The sequence below is a fragment of the Thalassophryne amazonica genome, chromosome 12 (genome assembly GCF_902500255.1).
Source record: "Thalassophryne amazonica chromosome 12, fThaAma1.1, whole genome shotgun sequence".
NCBI lineage: Eukaryota > Metazoa > Chordata > Actinopteri > Batrachoidiformes > Batrachoididae > Thalassophryne > Thalassophryne amazonica.
The window spans coordinates 61,749,652-61,767,459 of NC_047114.1; the positions used below are offsets into that span (position 1 = coordinate 61,749,652).

The following is a 17,808-nucleotide window of genomic DNA, read 5'->3' on the forward strand; positions in this document are numbered from 1 at the left end:
CCCTTAATTGGAGTAAGCGGGTATAGAAAATGTATGTGTGTATATGTGATGACGTGCAGAAGCAAAATTTAAAAAAAATAATAAAATGTGTCAATGTCCAAATATTTATGAACCTGGCTGTGAGCAAATACATTGTTTTGGGGGATGATCGCGTGCATCAAACTTCACCAGATTAAAATGTGTTTGTTCTCATGATATTCCCTTTTAATCTGGTGAGTTTCCAGATGATAGCATTCATTGTTTTTCAGTTATCATGTTAAGAATCTGAAGAGGATGAACTGTCTCCACTCACTGTATTTAACAGAGCATATACTGAGAGGTTTTTTGTTTCTTTCTTTCCTTCTTCCTCCCTCCTCATCCAACCTGTGTGTTCTGTCCTCTGCTCCCCTCTGCTGATCTTGCAGGAGAAACTGACCTTTGGACCGAGGAATTCGTACACAGTGGAGGGTCTGAAAGCGAACACAGAGTACTCCTTCTCTCTGGCAGCCATCTCAAACAAAGGCATCGGAGCGTTCACCAATGAACTAGTGCAGAAGACGTCACAAGCCAGTACGTTTCAGTTTGACTGTGCACATACGTTTCATCTACAGGCACAAATTCCACTCGTATTACGCATCTGTCTCACACGTGATGCGCATGCAAATACTTTACTCTACAGACCCACACAGCAGGTACCTGAGCTTCTAAACCCTGGGAAACCGCCTCTTCACCTCTCCATCGATCTCGTTTATCAACCCACCTGTCCAAACTGCCCTCCCATCCATCCATCCACGTTTGAACGTGCTTTTATTCCTCTGCTCAGCCTCTTGCTTTCGCACAGCCAAAACATCACGACAGATGGAGATGGAACAGCGATTAATGTTTCACTCTTCCTTTTCTTCACCCTGCTTTTGCTTTTCCCACTCTATCAGTGTCTGATGTCTTTAAAAGGGCAAAACCGTCTGCCGCTCGTTGGCTAAAAGCCAATATCGAGGAGCATTAACGGATTGTGGCCGCTGTGCGATGGTGACAGGTAAGTGCTGGCCCGTCTGTATTTTCCCCACGCCGAGCTCAGATTCTCCCCTTTGTGCCATTTCTCTCATTTTCTGCACAATCACTGATAGGCGATAAGTGCCAGATAAGTTCCACCGTTTATCTGTGACATATCAAGCCGTTTCATATCAGCTCCCCAGAAGAAAAATCCAGAGATAAGGGAGAAAATGGTGCAAGAAAAAGAATCAGTTAAACAGTTGCAGTCTAGTAACGAGCCCTGAGTCCCGCCATGTGGGTGGTACCGTTTCAATTCAGGGGTAAGTTTGGACAATTTGCACAAACGCAGTCTTACTTTTTTCCCAAAATCAAGTGCTAAAAGTGTTTAGCTGCTCTTCTTCTTTGCCTCCATAAACAACAAAAAAGAAGAAAGGTTCATACTGGAGGTGACATTGAAAAGTGGAGGTGTGATATAAGCAGAGTTTTTCATGCAGCAGAATTCATTTCCAGTGAGGTTACGTGCGCTTTGTTATCACCAAGCTTTGGTGCACATCGAGATTGTCCCCTGAGGCCAACAGAACACCGGCTGTACGGCTGAGTGGATAGATACTTGAACCTGTCAGCTATGACTATTACACTCCCGCACATGCCCCCCCCCCGCTATACACGCTCAGGTGTCCATACAATCCCATGAGCCTCGGTCACACTCTGCGTCGTGCACGTGATATGTAAGTAACATTCTGCAGGGCATGTCGTACCTGCACTCCAGAAATCTGCAGTGAGTTTCTGTGTTTCCTGTGTTTGTTACAGCAAATATCCACAAGTATCTGATTCAATACGTTAACTAGAAGTGCTTCGACAGCACAAACCTCTGCCAAGACTTAAATATGTATTTTAACCACAGGTTCCATCAAGAGTAATCTGAGGGAGAACAAAAATATAGGAATGTCCTCATGCTGTACTTCCCTTGGTGTAACAACTACAGGTATCTGAAAGCTGGTTTTCTCAATTACACCAATCAGCCATAACATCGTGACCACTGGCAGGCGAAGTGAACAGCATTGATTATCTTGTTACAATGGCACCTGTCAGTGACTGGGGTATATCAAACAGTGAGTTTTACATTTTGTCCTCAAAGTTACTGCACTGGAAGCAGAGAAAATGGGGACACATAAAGATTTGAGTCACGGCATCTCGAAAACTGCAGCTTTTGCAGGATTTTCCCAGTCTGTAGTGGTTAGAGTACTTACCAAACGTCATCCAAGGAAGGAAAACTGGTGAACCAGGAACAGGGTCATGGGCAGCCAGTGCTCACTGACACATTTGGGGAGCAAATCCTGGCCCCCGTGTGGGCCAATCTAACTAAAAGATCTGCTGCTAATGTATTGGTGACAGATATCCAAGGATGCCTTCAGAGGTCCAGTGGAGACCATACCTCGACAAGTCAGGGATGTTTTGCTGGCAAAATATTGTATTAGGGGAGCTACGACCACTACCTTTGTACCCTCCAGGACTAAACCAAACCAACTTTTTTAGCTTCCTTAGATGACTCCAAAACACAATCAGGATGTTCCCAAAAATAAAAACTGGCCTCAAGCCAGTTATCCAAGATGGCCACCAAAATAGGGTTTTTCACTCAAACACCTTTAAACAACATATAAACAATTTAAATATCACAGATTCAATGATAAGGGTCTATTGGTGGCCATTTGGACACCATTTTGAATCTTAAACCCATGAATGAATTTAGTTTAGGCACAAATGAGTTTGCTGTGACCTGCAATGGTCTTCCCATTGAATCTCTGTGATATTTAAGTTGTTTATATGTTGCTTAAAGGTGTTTTAGTGAAAAACCCTATTTTGGTGGCCATCTTGGACACCATCTTGGATAACTGGCTTGAGGCTAGTTTTTATTTTTGGGAACATCCTGATTGTGTTTTGGGGTCATCTAAGGAACCTAAAAATTTGGTTTGGTTTAGTCCTGGTGGGGGTGCAAAGGTAGTGGTCGTAGGTCCCCTAGTATTAGGCCAGTGGTCGCGATGAAGGATAGGGATAGCACTTCTATCTATCAGATGGTCAGAGCGCTTTACAATGATGCTTCACATTTACTTCCCCAGCCAAGGCGCAGACCCATTTTTACAGTTGGGTGGACTGGGTGAACCAAATTCAATCTAATTTTGCACTGTTTCATAAGGGGAGTACCTGCTTTTTTTTTCCCATGATGGTCTATTAATTCCCAATGAATTGTCAAAAATTCTCGCAATTTTAAAGAAAGTGAAAAAACTTCCAAGCTCCACTCCTTTATTCCTATCCACTCCAAAAGTTAATGTTTTCCCTCTTAGCCCAGACCCCACTCTTGCACAAAGTTTCAAGAAAATTTGTTCAGTGTTTTTTGCGTAATCCTGCGAACAAACACACAAACAGCACTGAAAACAAAACCTCCATGGCAGCGATCATGACGAATCATTCTGTGAGGAGTCTGTCTGAGTGCCTTTCTCTCCTGGGCTGGGCTCTCTTTCTCTCTCTCTCTCTCTCTCTCTCTCTCTCTCTCTCTCGCTCTCTGTCTCTCTCTCTCTCTCTCTCTCTCTCTTTCTCTCTCTCTCTCTCTCTCTCTCTCTCTCTCTCTCTCTCTCTCTCTCTCTCTGTCTCTTTAACGTTTACCTCTTCAATCCTTTGGCCACATTGTAAGATCTGTTTTGTTATTTTTCATCTCTGCATGTTTCCTAAGACCTTCTTTTAGCAGCAGCGGAAAGTCTCAGACCGCTCTGTTATCCTGAGGACGCGAGGATGATGCCGCCGAGGGGGTTGTGTTCTGAAATGTATATATTTTGCTCGTGCTCCTGTGCACTAAGCTCACTTCCCTATATTTTAAAGAAAGTCTGTTTTCCCTCATAAATCTGAATCCCTATGTGCTGTGAGCTCCAGCCAATGGATAAAATATAATCACTGGATATCGGATGCACATTCTCCTCGGCTATAATTAAGTTGTCCACTTGAGAGTCGATACTCTTGTCTCTGGTTTATTTTATTAGGACCCAAGTCTGACATTATGCTTTTACATTATGTGGTTGCAGCTCTTATTTGTCTGGGTCATGTTCACCCTCGCGTTTTCTCTTTTATGTCTCTTTCCATGAGTTTTTTTTAATTGTTTCCTTTTTATCCTTCATCCTATCCTTTTTGCTGGTATTTTTCCTGCTCTTTTACATTTCCTACCCATTTCTCTTGGGTCTTTCCTAAACTTGCCAATTGCCACCCCTGCCCTTTGTCCAATCAGAGCCCTCAGCCGCACCTGAGGGTGTGTCCTGTGAGAGCGCCAGCTCTACCTCGCTGCGAGTGAGTTGGAGGCCACCTCCAATGGAGGGCCAGAATGGCCTATTGGCAGGTTATGAACTGACATACTGGCCAGTGTCTGGGGCAGGAGACAGAGGTCAGGGCCAGGGGGTGAAAAGGCTTGATGTCCCAGCCAAGCAAAGGCAGACGGTGGTTGAGAAGCTGGAAAAATGGAGTTGGTACAACATAACCGTGGCAGCTGCCACTGCGGAGGGAACTGGTCCCGAGAGCCCACCTGTGCTTTGCAGAACCGATGAGGATGGTGAGTATTTATGGAGCACTAAGACTGAGACATCAGACCTGAAAAGTATTGACTGGTTAGTTGATGAGGCAGTTAATCAGGCAGTTAATTGTGCGTGTGTGTATATGTGCACATTCAGTTCCCGGAGCAGCCCCTCGGCAGGTAGACGTCCAGCCGCTCAACTCCACAGCGCTTCGAGTCACTTGGCGGTCTGTGTTGCCATGGCTACAGCACGGCCAGATCCGTGGCTACCAGGTGCATTACAGCCACGCTGAGGGTGCCGAGTCACGCAACCTTCCCCGGATCAAAGACCTGCTATTGGATGAGTCCCAGGTGGCATCATAACTAAATATATTATAGAATTATAGACTTTTGATTCGGTGTACTCTTGATTATGCAGACCTCCTGACCAGGTCTGCATAATCACGGGTACACCGAATCAAAAGTCTGTAACTACGTTATTATGTGGTAAACAAGAAAATTGGGAGTTTGTCAAACATACTAAAACTGAAAAATCATGACGAAGAGTCATCAGACTTGTTTACTTATAAAGTTTGCCATTTGCCTGTCTAGCTTCCGCGTAAAATCGACAGAGTACTCCATCAAGCATCCGTCTGTCATAAATTTCAAAGTTGGGCACATATCCCTTTTCAGTGACGTACTTGCGAAACAGGTTGGCTGCTGACTGTTTCTGCGGGTGTTCTTCGCATCTTTTTCGTGTATTTTTTAAAATTCATTTTAAGTCAGCGTTGCTAACAGACGCAAACCTGTCTTCGCCATCTTGTCAACAAACTCACAGCCAAAATAGGTGTTGTATCGCATTATCTGATTGGTCGTTATCAATAGAAGGTGTCGCTCAATTAGCTAGCGCTACGCTGCATGCGAGGTGTACTCGTTTCGCACGTGCGGTCTACTCGGCTGCACCAGCGGTCAACTCGGCATGTAGTACAGCTCAGAAAGTGGCTAATGGGCCAATCAGAAGTTGGCAAAATCCCATACCATATAATAAAACTGATTATACAGTATATGTAAGTGATTATATATACCGTACATATTTTATCATCAAACATCTTCCCTTTCTCCTGTGGTCTTTTGACTCATGAACTCTCTCATCTGTCTCAACTGCGTTTGTGGTATTTCATCTGCGCAATAAGATGGAGACGGACAACTCAACTCAATATGTGAGTGCAGATAGTTTTTTTTCTCATTCAAACTAAACATACAGTGCTATGAAAAAGTATTTGCTCTCCTGATTTCTTCTACGTTCTGTATTAAAGCTAAATTTCACATAAAACAAAGGCAACATGAGTAAAGCCAAAACAGTTTTGACAGTTTTGATAATTCAATTTTTACCCAAGGCCATCAAATATAGCCATCAGGTATTGCAAAGGCTTTTCATCCGTCCGTCTGTCTGCCTGTCCATCCATCTCTCTCTGCTCAGCATAAGTCCAGTACTATTAACTATTTTAAGAAATATTTTAAGAGGTTAAATGTCACATTCTCTTTCAGTCTGTTCAGTATTGTTTTTGAGTGGCCAGTGTGACAACCAATCTGAGTAACGTCAGTGGCTGGTCTCACCAAAATCACTTTGTTTTGTGTGTTTATATACATTTTTCTCATATATTATGTAAAAGCTAGCAAGAAATAAATACTTCTAAAACTGAAAATGCTGTTTTTGTAACCTGACCTAACCTTTGTAACACCTCTGGAGTAATTTACAAGACATTTTGCTGACATTGCTAAATTCCGCTAACTCTAAGCTAACTTCCCATGGAGTTAAATTTGTCTCATTAATACCTGCAAATGAACAGAGGATGATCTTCAAATATTCATTGATTTGCACAACTTATGCTCTTAAAAAGTAAAAATTGTTTATGATTGATTGATTGACAGGGGGCCTTTATTGAACATGTACAAATTGTATGTAAAACAATAGGATCTTAATAATTAAATAAACAACTGCAAATTATAAAGAACATAATGCTCATATGGGCATTGTGTTATTTTTAATAACTGCACCTTAGAAAGATTTCAAGACTGATGGACTTAATTCACTTTCTTTATCTCTTCTGGAATTTCATGTATTCATAGTGTGTCACTGAGTAAAAGACTTTTTACTGTATTTTTTTTTTTACTTTTTAGCTACATTCTGCTGAATCCTATACAGAATTACCCTTGCTAGTACCTTGCACAGAGAGCATTGTAATACCCCTGTAGTGATTGCAATCCAGGCGATCACCCTTTTCCTCATTAGACAGGAACAACAAGTCCTTTCTGCCAATTTGCAAGGATGGAAGCTGTCTCACAAATGCCAGCAAATATTGCTTGCAATGCCAGGAAAACACTATCTTAGGATTCAGTGCCAGTCACAGTATCAGCTGCTTGCTTCTCTCCTAGCAAAGTAGGGAAGTGGTGGCCTGGAGGTTAGGGGGAGGATCAGTTCTCCAATGAGATATGAAAAATCACTGAGCATCTGCATCAGATGGAAAAGAGCTATAGAAATACAGTTCATTTACCATTTAGAGCAATCCACTTTCACTTCAGAGAAGTCAACCATCAAATACATTCTAGCTCTGTGGGTATTCAGTGAATATAATCATGGATATCTGCAGGGCTTTTTTGCAGGAAAGTATTTGATTTGGTTGATTGGGCTTCTCTGCTGGCCAGCCTGAGAAATTGCCAGATCCCTATTAAGTAGCTGAACATCACAGTTGGCCTGCACACAGGCACTGTGAGTTCAGTGTGGAGTGGGGCAAAGTCTCTCACTTTTTCCCAAAGAATATTGGCATTCAACAAGGATGTATTTTGACAGTTTGCTCAATGCTTGCATGGACTAGGTGTTTGGGTATTGTTGTGAGTCCAGCACCTTGGGTGCCTTTGCCGATGAGTAAAGTCTCACTGACCCAGAGTTTGTGCAGAACGTTGTGAATCTTTGTGGAACCAGTGGATGCACTGATTATAGCACTGAATGCAGAGTTGGAGTGTCTAGGTTTGTTATTGTCTTTGCTTGAGACTAAGATCCAGGATTTCAATAACTTCTGGGAATTAGTCAACAGCAGAGGGTTTGTATGGGATGAAAGTGTTGATCTTGTTGAGAGATTCATTTATTTCAGCATTGGTATTCTTGCCTCTGGGAATTTGGTCTGTGCAGTTGACAGAAACCTGGGAATACTTTGTGGAGTCATCAGGTCACTGGACAAAAGTGTTTGGTGGTGCCAATAATATTACAGGAGGATGAATGTTCAACTCATCATGGTTTTGGTACATGCAGTCCGTATGGTTGTGAAATTTGAACTGTCAACGTTGTTTCTTTGGCATCAGGTCTCTCTAGAGAATCCTCGGGCATAGCTAGAATGACTTTGTGTCAAACACATAGTTCTGTCATGAGACCCACAGGAGACATATAGTAACTGCATTATGAGAGAACATCAGCTATAACACTATCTCCATGCAATGTGCTTTCCTGAGCATGATCCATCAGGTGGTTGCCTCTACGCTCAGGACCCCAGCAACTGAAACAGGTCAAGATGATGCCTATGTATCACCTTGCTGTTGGGGATGGACCGGTGATCTTCCTAGATGGTTGCCATTCAGCACCCGCTGTGCATCTGCAGTGTGATGGATATGATGATATGGGGTACACCTAACACTGCTGAGACAGTTCAATTTACCTGATGATCTGATTAAACAGGACTAGCAGTAATCTTTCCTGGATGTATCTAGTCAAACTGAACCCAATGTAGTTTTGTAGATTTTGGTACTAAGTGCAGGGAGCTGAGTGGATAAGGAGTTGGCTTGCGGATATGTAGACCTAGATTCAAATCCCTCACATGCTACCTGTCTGCATCCTCAACAAGAGACTTAACCTGCATTGTCTCAGTCCACCCAGCTGCAAATGGGAACTGGCTTTGGCAGGGGAAATAACTGGCGCTGTGTTGTATAGACTCTCAGTCGCCTGACGCTACGTAATCCAGAGATAAGCACCGGTCCCAACGGCACTCACGGCCTGTGTAGGTACTAAGGAGAAAAAGGATTTACATATAGGCCCAGTTGATACTGGATAAAACTTTGCTTCTACAAAGAAAATTAACTGGATTTTGTATTTATTCAGGCTGCCTTTGTTTTTAGGTTTTTCTTTGAACATCTGGAGCAATTTAAAACGAGATATACACAAAAACAGAAGAATCAGAAGGAGAATACAATGAATTTCCTGTGCGTCATTATTAAAGCCTTATCACATCTGAGTAGGAGAGTTATTTGGGAAAGCAGAGAGTTTTGATCTCTGTGAACCAGAAGACAGTTTTCTTTGTTTAATCATGTTTTCCCCACAGGAGCTGATTTTGGGAGGTCTGAAAGCAGAGACTTTGTACTCTGTCTCAGTAGCAGCATACACCACCAAAGGGGATGGAGCACACAGCAAAACCAAGCTGGTGCAGACCCTTGGGCTTGGTGAGCATATGGCATGTATAGAGGGCTGTGCACTTGATTTAATGACAAACAAAAATTGATCTTCCAGGTGACTGCATCAGGAGACAACACTAAATAATCTGCCAAATCAATTTTAATTCTTTGACAAATTCATGTGATATGCTTTTATTATATACATTAATGGGATTCTGATGACTACTCTGTGATTTGCAGTGCCCGCCCCCCCTTGCCTTTGGGTACATCCAGGATCTGGTCCATCAGTAATGGTGCAGTGGGCTCCGCCGTTAAACTGCTCTGAGTCAGTCTCTGATAGCCAGCCGGACCCAGTGGAAATACACGGCTACCGCCTACAGTTTGGCCTGAAGAATACCACTTTAGACACTGCAGTGGATTTCACAAACCAGGAGAAAAACTTCAGTGTCAGAAACCTCTCCCCAGGCTCCACCTACGTCTTTGTCCTCTCTGCAAAAAGCCAAGCAGGCTTTGGAGAAGTAGTGCAGCAGGAAATAACAGTTCCCTTGTACACACCCTTGGGGTATCCCAAAATAGCTGACTTTAATGCCACTCACTACTCCCTCCAGTTCTTCTGGCTGCCCCCTTCCCCAGAGGAGTGCAATGGCGTCATTACAGAGTACACCATAGCCTACAGTGAAGCTGGGGATCTCAGGCCCTCCTCTGCCTCACCTCCAGCCCTCCTCGCTCACCCGCGCCTGGTCACGCTTCCAGCAAATGAGTCCAGCTACACCATCTTGGGCCTCAATCACAGCACAGCCTATGAGGTGCAGTTGAGAGTACACAACCAGGCAGGGCCAGGGCCCTTCAGCCCACCAGTGGTATGCCAAACACTGGCCTTTGAAACAGGTAGGAGCCAACCTCAGGAACAACCTCCACCTTCAAGCACTGGTTCTGCTTCACCCTTCCAATCCCTATAACGGACTTTTGTTTTTATTGCACTCCAACACTAAATAAAGTCTGGGCCAGTTCTTGCAGGTTGGCCCCTCACCTGTGCACCTCAGAGGCTAGAAACTGCAAATTTGAGGGGCACACGAATACTCCTCATTCTCCTCCACTCATTCACTCACCACTACTACCTTGATCACCTACCCTTCACCACCAGTGGAAGCAGGCTGAATGTTAATGGTGGTTGCTTCAAGAGCACTGCTTATCACAAACCCTCAGGTAAAAGTCAGTGTAGCACTTGGACGTGCAGCATAAGGTAAGTGTCTGGTCTGAATGAAAGTGAAACTAACATCTGGTGTGACATCTGAAGGTAAGTGTTTGTTTTTAAACTGTTACATCTTCACTGCCACATTCTCCAGTGTTTGTTGACATGCTGAAATCGAACACGTCCTTAACATGAACGTCTGAGAATATGGCACTTCATACATGCAACTGATGTCTTTTTGTGTACATTATCCATTATTACCAGCCACTGTTCCTCACCACTTGTCCATCCCCCTAACCATCTTGTTTGCTTCCACCACTAACAGATCTGACTGTACTGTCCTCCAGCTTTTCAGGTTTGCAGTGGGAAAGCAGAGAAGCCTGTTTGAATAAACTGCTTAGAAGTGATTTAAAAATATATATTTGCTTTCCAGATGTCCCAAGGAATTTTTCAGTCAATCTGGCCACTAAGACGAGCATTCTTCTGATGTGGGAGTTTCCAGAGAGCAGCAACCCTTATCGCTTTACTGTATGTACATCATTTATATGACATAATACAACACACAATGCTGTAATACTGGCTTTTAATTGTAAATCTCACGTACCATATTTTCTGGAGTATAAATTGCGCCTTCTTCTGTCTGACTAGCTCTTTAATTTGGATTTTTTTTTGTGCATGGTTATTGTGTACTTTTATTATTGGCATTTATTATTTCACTGTTGGAGTTTATTTTGTTTGGTGCTTTGATTTCTGGGCAAGCCCTCTTCAGATTGTTGTTACTGTTATTATTATGATTATTATTATCGTCTATATTATAACAGCCAAATGGCCTCTGTGTGCGTGCGTGCATGCGTGTGTATAGCTTCGATCACACAGAAACCGAGGAGAACTGACATTTGCCGTTTGGTATGCTTATGTATTTTGGGTCAAGGACAAATGCTGTGAAAATGGAAAGTTGATAGCACAAATATTTTTGGAGAAATTAACAATTTTAGCTAACCAGTAAACAATGGACGTCGGACTGCAATGCACCATGGGAGTTTGGGATTTTGGGCTTTAAAGTGTTGTTGTTGTGGTTCATGTTAGTTTAACTGTTGTTAATTTTATTGATTTATTGTGTTAATGTAGTTTAATTGTAGTTCAGTTAGTCAGTTTAGTTAAGTCTCATGTTGCCGATACCATAAGTGTGAAGTGTATTGCATTTGCCACTGCCTCTGTTGCTACTGTCTAAAATTAGAATGACCTGCTTGTGGCAGAATGCGGAAAAGACAAAAACCTGCACATGCATATAACATTGATCACAGAGAAACTGGGGAGACATATTCCGTTTGGTATGCTTATGTCTTTTGGGTCAAGGATGAACGCCGCCAAAACGGAACCTTGATAGCACTAATAATTTTGGAGAAGCTACAGATATTAGTTAATGTTGGTAACTACATTCTGGACTAACATGCCATTCCAGCAGGAGGCAGTAAATCATCTTTATATTAAAAGTATGAGTGCATGATTTTATTTAGTAATTTCAATGTAAGTACATAATATAATTGTAAATACGTTAAAAATACATGGATGACAAGAAAGTGAAAACACTTATTTCCATTGTGGTCCATTTAAGAACCAAATGACAAAATGCAATTTATAATTGATACATTGAGACAGTAAATTAACATTAAAAAAATGATTATAAAATTAACAGGAAATAAAAGGGATGAGTTCCTCTTCTAAAATTGTTGAGGTCTGACGTTCTAAAAACATTCTGGACTCACACACCATTCCAACTCATTATAGAAGCTTTGCTTAATTTATTACCACCCTTGAAAAATGTCAGCTACCTATTTTATAACCACTACCCAATCTAGAGCCTGTGGATCCCCACGGGCAACACGCTAGTTATTATTAACAAATGTGTGATTTTTCAGTGTATATAAGTCACACCAGTTGCAAGTTGCAAGACTTCACAAACTACTAAAAAAATTAAACACACAACTTATACTCTGGGAAAAATACAATATACTATACACTATAATACACTATACACTATATTATACAACAAGTTATTATACTGTCAGTAGCCAAATATACTCCATAGACATTAAGGACTGGTGTCCCACAATAACCCATTTTTTGTCAGGTCTCTTCACACCAACGTGTACTGCAGACAGTTTGTATGACTGTCTGCAGTACACAATGGTGTACACTATAATACAACAAGTTATACTGTCTGTAGCCTGTCTGTCACTCCATGTTGAACAGACTCCATTGTGGATGGTATTTGAGACAGACAACATTTGAAGAAGGCACTAGAAGTAGCCATTTTCACAGAAAGCATCGCGTTTCATTAGGAACTGGCAGACTAAATCAGCATTTTTCATTGTCAATGTGATTCATTTCTTTTGCTCATCCACTGAAGGAACAATATGAAACCAGAATAGCCACTCAGAGTGCAACACAAATGCCTTCCATGCATGACACAGATTCATGCAAATTACTTCTTAGTGAGTCAGTATTACTATAATATGTGGTTCTGTGTGGCCTTGACATTTATCGCTGATGTATGAATTTGAACCACTTGTTTAAACCATATTGGCTCTCAACTGTTTTGAGTTAAACAGGTATGACCTTGAGTTTGCCCTTTCAAGTTCACCCCAATTCAAAGGTCATGTGACCAATAGAAAAGTGAGGTATGAATTGATGTTAGTGTTTGCTAGCGATCCTCTGTGTATCTTTAACCAAAATAGCCAATCATCTATATATGAGCAGTGGGTGCCAATTTTGACCTCAGTCTGTGTCTGACTTCTAAATAATCCTTGGTCAGCCCTCTGTCATTTCACCAACGTCAGTCTAGATTGTGTTATTTTGTTAACACATGGGCAGACGGACATACTGACCTGGCTAGCCGGAACACACTTTGTTCCAGGAATCGGTGTATTTATGTTGCAGACATTTTTGAGGTGCACTCTTTTCTTAAACTGCCTTGAAAGCAGGGTCTTTATCAGGGATTGTGGCTGTATAAGAGAGGCAGCCTGCCTGTAGTGCACTGCAACCTGTTTCTGAATTGGTTTCTGTCATAGAAAGGAGTTAGTACTTCTACTTTGAAGACACGGCTCATCTTGGTCTTACGTCTGCAGACTGTGTGGGAGTTTTGCACAGAGTTCAGACAGCTTAGTGGGTGTGTCTTAAACAGCAAGCAGCCAGGTGCCTTCTTAGCCTTCTGCACCCACTGTAATCCTCAACATTGAGGCATCCGCATACTGGATCAGAACACGTCACATGGCCAACATGTGGAAATTAAACTCTTCAGCTTAGTCTCCCTCAATAACAACACATTTGACGCAGTCGTTCCAGTGGTAGTCCAGCAATCTCCTTAGGGCCAAGTGCCACAACCATACATTAAGACAGGAAGCACCAGAACCCAAATGACTTGGACATGCAATGATATCAGATGTTAAAAGCTGATGACTTAGAGACATGAATGTCACAGCAGAGATAAACAACAGCAATCAGAGATTTCTGACATCCACCAATCCATATTTGGGTCACCTCCAAAATTCAGTGGAGTCTTCCATGCCCTAATATCTATCAGTGGTGCAAATTTGGTGAGAATCCATGAAGTAGTTTGGACGTACTCCTTCAAAGTCTATATAAAGTGAAATCTTGATCCAGAATCTGGATCCAGAGCACCTCCACAAATTTAATGGAGTCTTCCATAGCCTAATATGTATATCTGTGTTGAAAATTTCGTCCAAAGCCCTGCAGTAGTTTGGACATAATCCTGCTAACAGTAATCCTTCAAAGCCTATATAAAGTGAAACTTGATCCAGAATCCAGATCCGGATCCAGATCACCTCCAAAATTTCATGGATTCTTCCATAGCCTAATATGTATCGGGTGTGAAAATGTCATCAAAATCCTTGCAGCAGTTTAGACGCAATCCTGCTAAAAGACAGACAGACAGATGATGATTTTATTCCATCCTTGGCGGATGTAATGAATGTCCCATCAAGTTCAGCACTTTCAGCATCATAAGTCACAATCATCTAAAATAAGTAAATCAGGAGTAAATGTTATTTATAGCAGTTTGGTTTTTTGTACACAGTTGTGCAGTTGTGAGTTTTAAGATGTTTTAGCGTGAAGCTCCAGCCATTTTTAGCTATGGCAAGTAGGGTATAATTGATTTTGCATACTGTGACCCCTTTGCATAAGCTGCAGGATCATTAGTGCAATGCTCAAACTATCTACATACCCACAAGTTTGAATACTTGGATTATATCAGCGTTTGTTTTAATGTATTTTGGTTTTGTTGAATGGTTCAGGTGGAGTATAACCGGCAGAAGATGGAGGTGGATGCTCGTCTGAGAAAAGCTATCATCCCGAACCTTCAACCCGACACCAGCTATGATTTTAAGATCACAGCGCCAGAGGGCAACATGGGAGGCCTCCGCCATCGCATCACCGCAAAGACATCGCCACCATTCACCATCCGCCGCCCTGAGATCGACCACACCCGTGAAACAGAGACAACTGTTACCATCATACTGCCGTCTCTGGAGATTCGCACTTCTGTCAAGTAAGGCTGGAAGATCTCAATCTCAATCTCAATTTATTTATGAAGCACTTTAAAATGCACCAACAACCAAAGTGCTGTACACAACAAGAACAGGCAAGTTAAAATAATTTAAATAATAAAAAGTTACAGTTAAAAGCAAAAACACACACACACAAAAAAAAAAAAAAAAACAGTGTCAAGCTGTGTTAAAAGCCAAAGAGAAAAAAAATGTGCTTTAAGAGACGATTTAAAAGTAGAGAGAGAATCAGCCTGCCTAATGTGCAAAGGAAGATCATTCCACAGTCTCGGGGCAACGACTGAAAAAGCTCGGTCACCTCTACGCTTCCTCTTTGACCTTGGGATAACCAACAGTGACAAATCAGCTGACCTGAGTAAGCGTGAAGGGACATATAAATGGAGCAGGTCAGACAGATATAGCGGGCCAAAAGCCATGAAGACATTTAAAAACAAATAAAAGAATTTTAAAATCAATTCTAAAACGAACTGGGAGCCAATGAAGTGAGGCCAAAACCGGTGTAATGTGCTCGCACCTTCTAACATCAGCCAAAAGTCGAGCAGCAGCATTCTGCACCATCTGTAGGCGAGTAAGCAGAGTCTGATTCAGCCCAATATAAAGTGCATTGCAATAGTCCAGGCGATTAGTGATAAAAGCATGGATTAAAATCTCAAAATGATGTTGTGAAAGAAATCGTTTCACCTTGGCCAGTTGTCTAAGTTGACAGAAACTAGACTTGACCACTGACCTAATCTGAGCATCGAATTTAAGATCACTGTCCAACTTTACACCCAGGTTTATTGCTGTCTGTGTCAGATACTGACTCATGGGACCCAGATCCACATTGATTTTGGAAGTGTCACTAGGTCCAAACAGCAACACCTCAGTCTTTTTATCGTTCAGGTGTAGAAAATTTATGGACAATATCTCACCAATGCACTCTAAAAGATGGTTCGCAGAGTATGCATTTTGCTGCTTCAGTTAGAGATATCATGTCTCCAAAAAATTGATCCCATTGGGAGTAAATACAAAGAAAAAAGAAGCGTACCAAGTATGGAGCCTTGAGGCACCCCACATACAAGGGGCGCTGCACAACATTCAGCAGCTCCAATACGGACACAAAAACTTCTCTCTGAAAGGTAGGATCTAAACCAATCTAAAACAACACCCTTAATGCCCACCCAGTTTTCCAGGCGAGACAAGAGGATCTGATGGTCCACTGTATCGAAGGCCGCTGTTAGATCCAACAGGACCAAAACAACACAGTGACCAGAATCAGTAGCTACACAAATGTCATTAAAAACCCGCAGCAGTGCCGACTCAGTACTGTGACGGGATTTAAAACCAGACTGAAACATCTCCAGGGTGTCATGATTATTAAGAAAAGAACTCAACTGGCAGTATACAATTTTCTCCAAAATTTTAGAGAGAAAAGGAAGTTTGGAAATTGGCCTATAATTGGACAATTCAGAAGAATCCAAGCCAGATTTCTTAATAAGTGGGGTCACCACTGCATTCTTGAAACTGGTAGGCACTATACCATTAACCAAACTCCCATTAATAATATTCAATACATACGGTGCCAACATGGAAAAAGCCTCTTTAAAAAGACGAGGTGGCAAAGGGTCATTTGGAGAACCAGCAGGCTTCATATGACCAATAATATCTCTCAAAGACAGCAAACTGACAGACTCAAACTGGTCAAAAACAGCTGAGCATGTCACAGAGATAGAAGGGTCATAAGCAGGAGAACTAATGAGGGCCCTAATACCAGCAACCTTTTTAAGAAAAAAACTCATAAAATTCTCACACAATTCAGTGGAGCTCTCGAGACAATCCATTTGTGGTGCACTTAAAACAGAATTTACAATCTTAAAAAGAACACGAGGATTGTGACAGTTCGAATCAATAACATCAGAAAAGTACTTAAATGTAGCAGCCTTCATAGTTTTCTGATAAAAACGCCAACAGTCACGCAGTAACTGGAAGGACAACTGAGATCTGTCCTTCTTCCACTTTCGCTCAGCTCTCCTACACTCGCGCCTGACAGTGCGCGTAACATCATTCATCCAAGGCTCAGATCGACGTTTGGAAGATCTAAGTTTCAATGGAGCTACAGTATCTAAGACAGTCTGACAGATCAAGTTGAATTCAGAGGTGAAGGAGTCAACATCTAAATTAAAGCCGAGACACTCAGAAGAGCTGATCACAGCGTTAAAAGCAGTGAACTGAGCAGCAGTGGAAGAATTAAGAACACGACCGCGCTGAGTAGGAGCACAAGATTTCACCATATGACAAAACGGAGGCATGACAAAAACAACGGGCATATGGTCCGAAAAAGCAGCATCATAAACCTCTAGACATCATAAACCTAAAGATAGTACTTTAGATGTCATTTCACGCATATATGGTTTGGAAAGAGTAACTATGGCAATGTGCAGTTATCAGTTGTGATATTTGCAGTTTCCGCTTGGAGCCCAACTATAACCCGACTGATAGAAGAACAACAATAAAAGGTGTGAAAATAGTTTGCTGTGCAGATGGTGTTACGATGTGTCTCCGCAGGAACGTCTACGTTGTGGTGGTGCCACTGAGGAGAGCCCGCGGTGTCATCAGGCACCTCAAAAGCCCAGACGAAATGGACTTGGAAGAGGTGAGAATGCCGACAGCACCTCTGATGTTTGACAGACGGCACCATTTTTAATATGAGTTTATAGACACGAGTGGAGGATATCAGAACATGTCACTCTTCATGTCTCTATGTGTCTGTCTTCCTTCCATCCTGACATCACTCCATCATTCAGCTGTTGAAAGACTTCAGTCAGAGACAGAGAGATTCTCGGCAGCAGAAGCAGGTGGACCTACGGCGGGCTTACATCACGGCCCGCTTCACTCCTGCCACCCTCCCAGCCTTCTTCACGCTGGGGGACCAGCTGGACTATGGGGGTTTTGAAAACCGAGCACTGGAGCCAGGACAGGAGTACGTCTTCTTCATCCTGGCTGAGCTAAACTCCACAACTGGGGTATGAAAAGTATCCACGTTCTAAGTTTACAACCACTCCTTTACTGCACATTATTTTATCTCATGCGAGCCGCCACCTGACATTTGAATC

The 17,808-nt window shown here is 42.2% G+C and overlaps 1 protein-coding gene across 1 annotated transcript in view; it reads left to right on the forward strand.

The window, feature by feature from the left end:
• The window catches only part of LOC117521254 (receptor-type tyrosine-protein phosphatase delta-like), a 188,489-nt gene that overhangs the window by 111,382 nt on the left and 59,299 nt on the right, over positions 1–17,808 (forward strand). Inside the window, 10 exon segments of the mRNA XM_034182585.1 lie at positions 405–549; positions 4,244–4,561; positions 4,680–4,873; positions 5,695–5,721; positions 8,872–8,989; positions 9,182–9,829; positions 10,567–10,661; positions 14,447–14,700; positions 17,261–17,348; positions 17,500–17,718. Coding sequence (XP_034038476.1) covers positions 405–549; positions 4,244–4,561; positions 4,680–4,873; positions 5,695–5,721; positions 8,872–8,989; positions 9,182–9,829; positions 10,567–10,661; positions 14,447–14,700; positions 17,261–17,348; positions 17,500–17,718 — 2,106 coding nt within the window.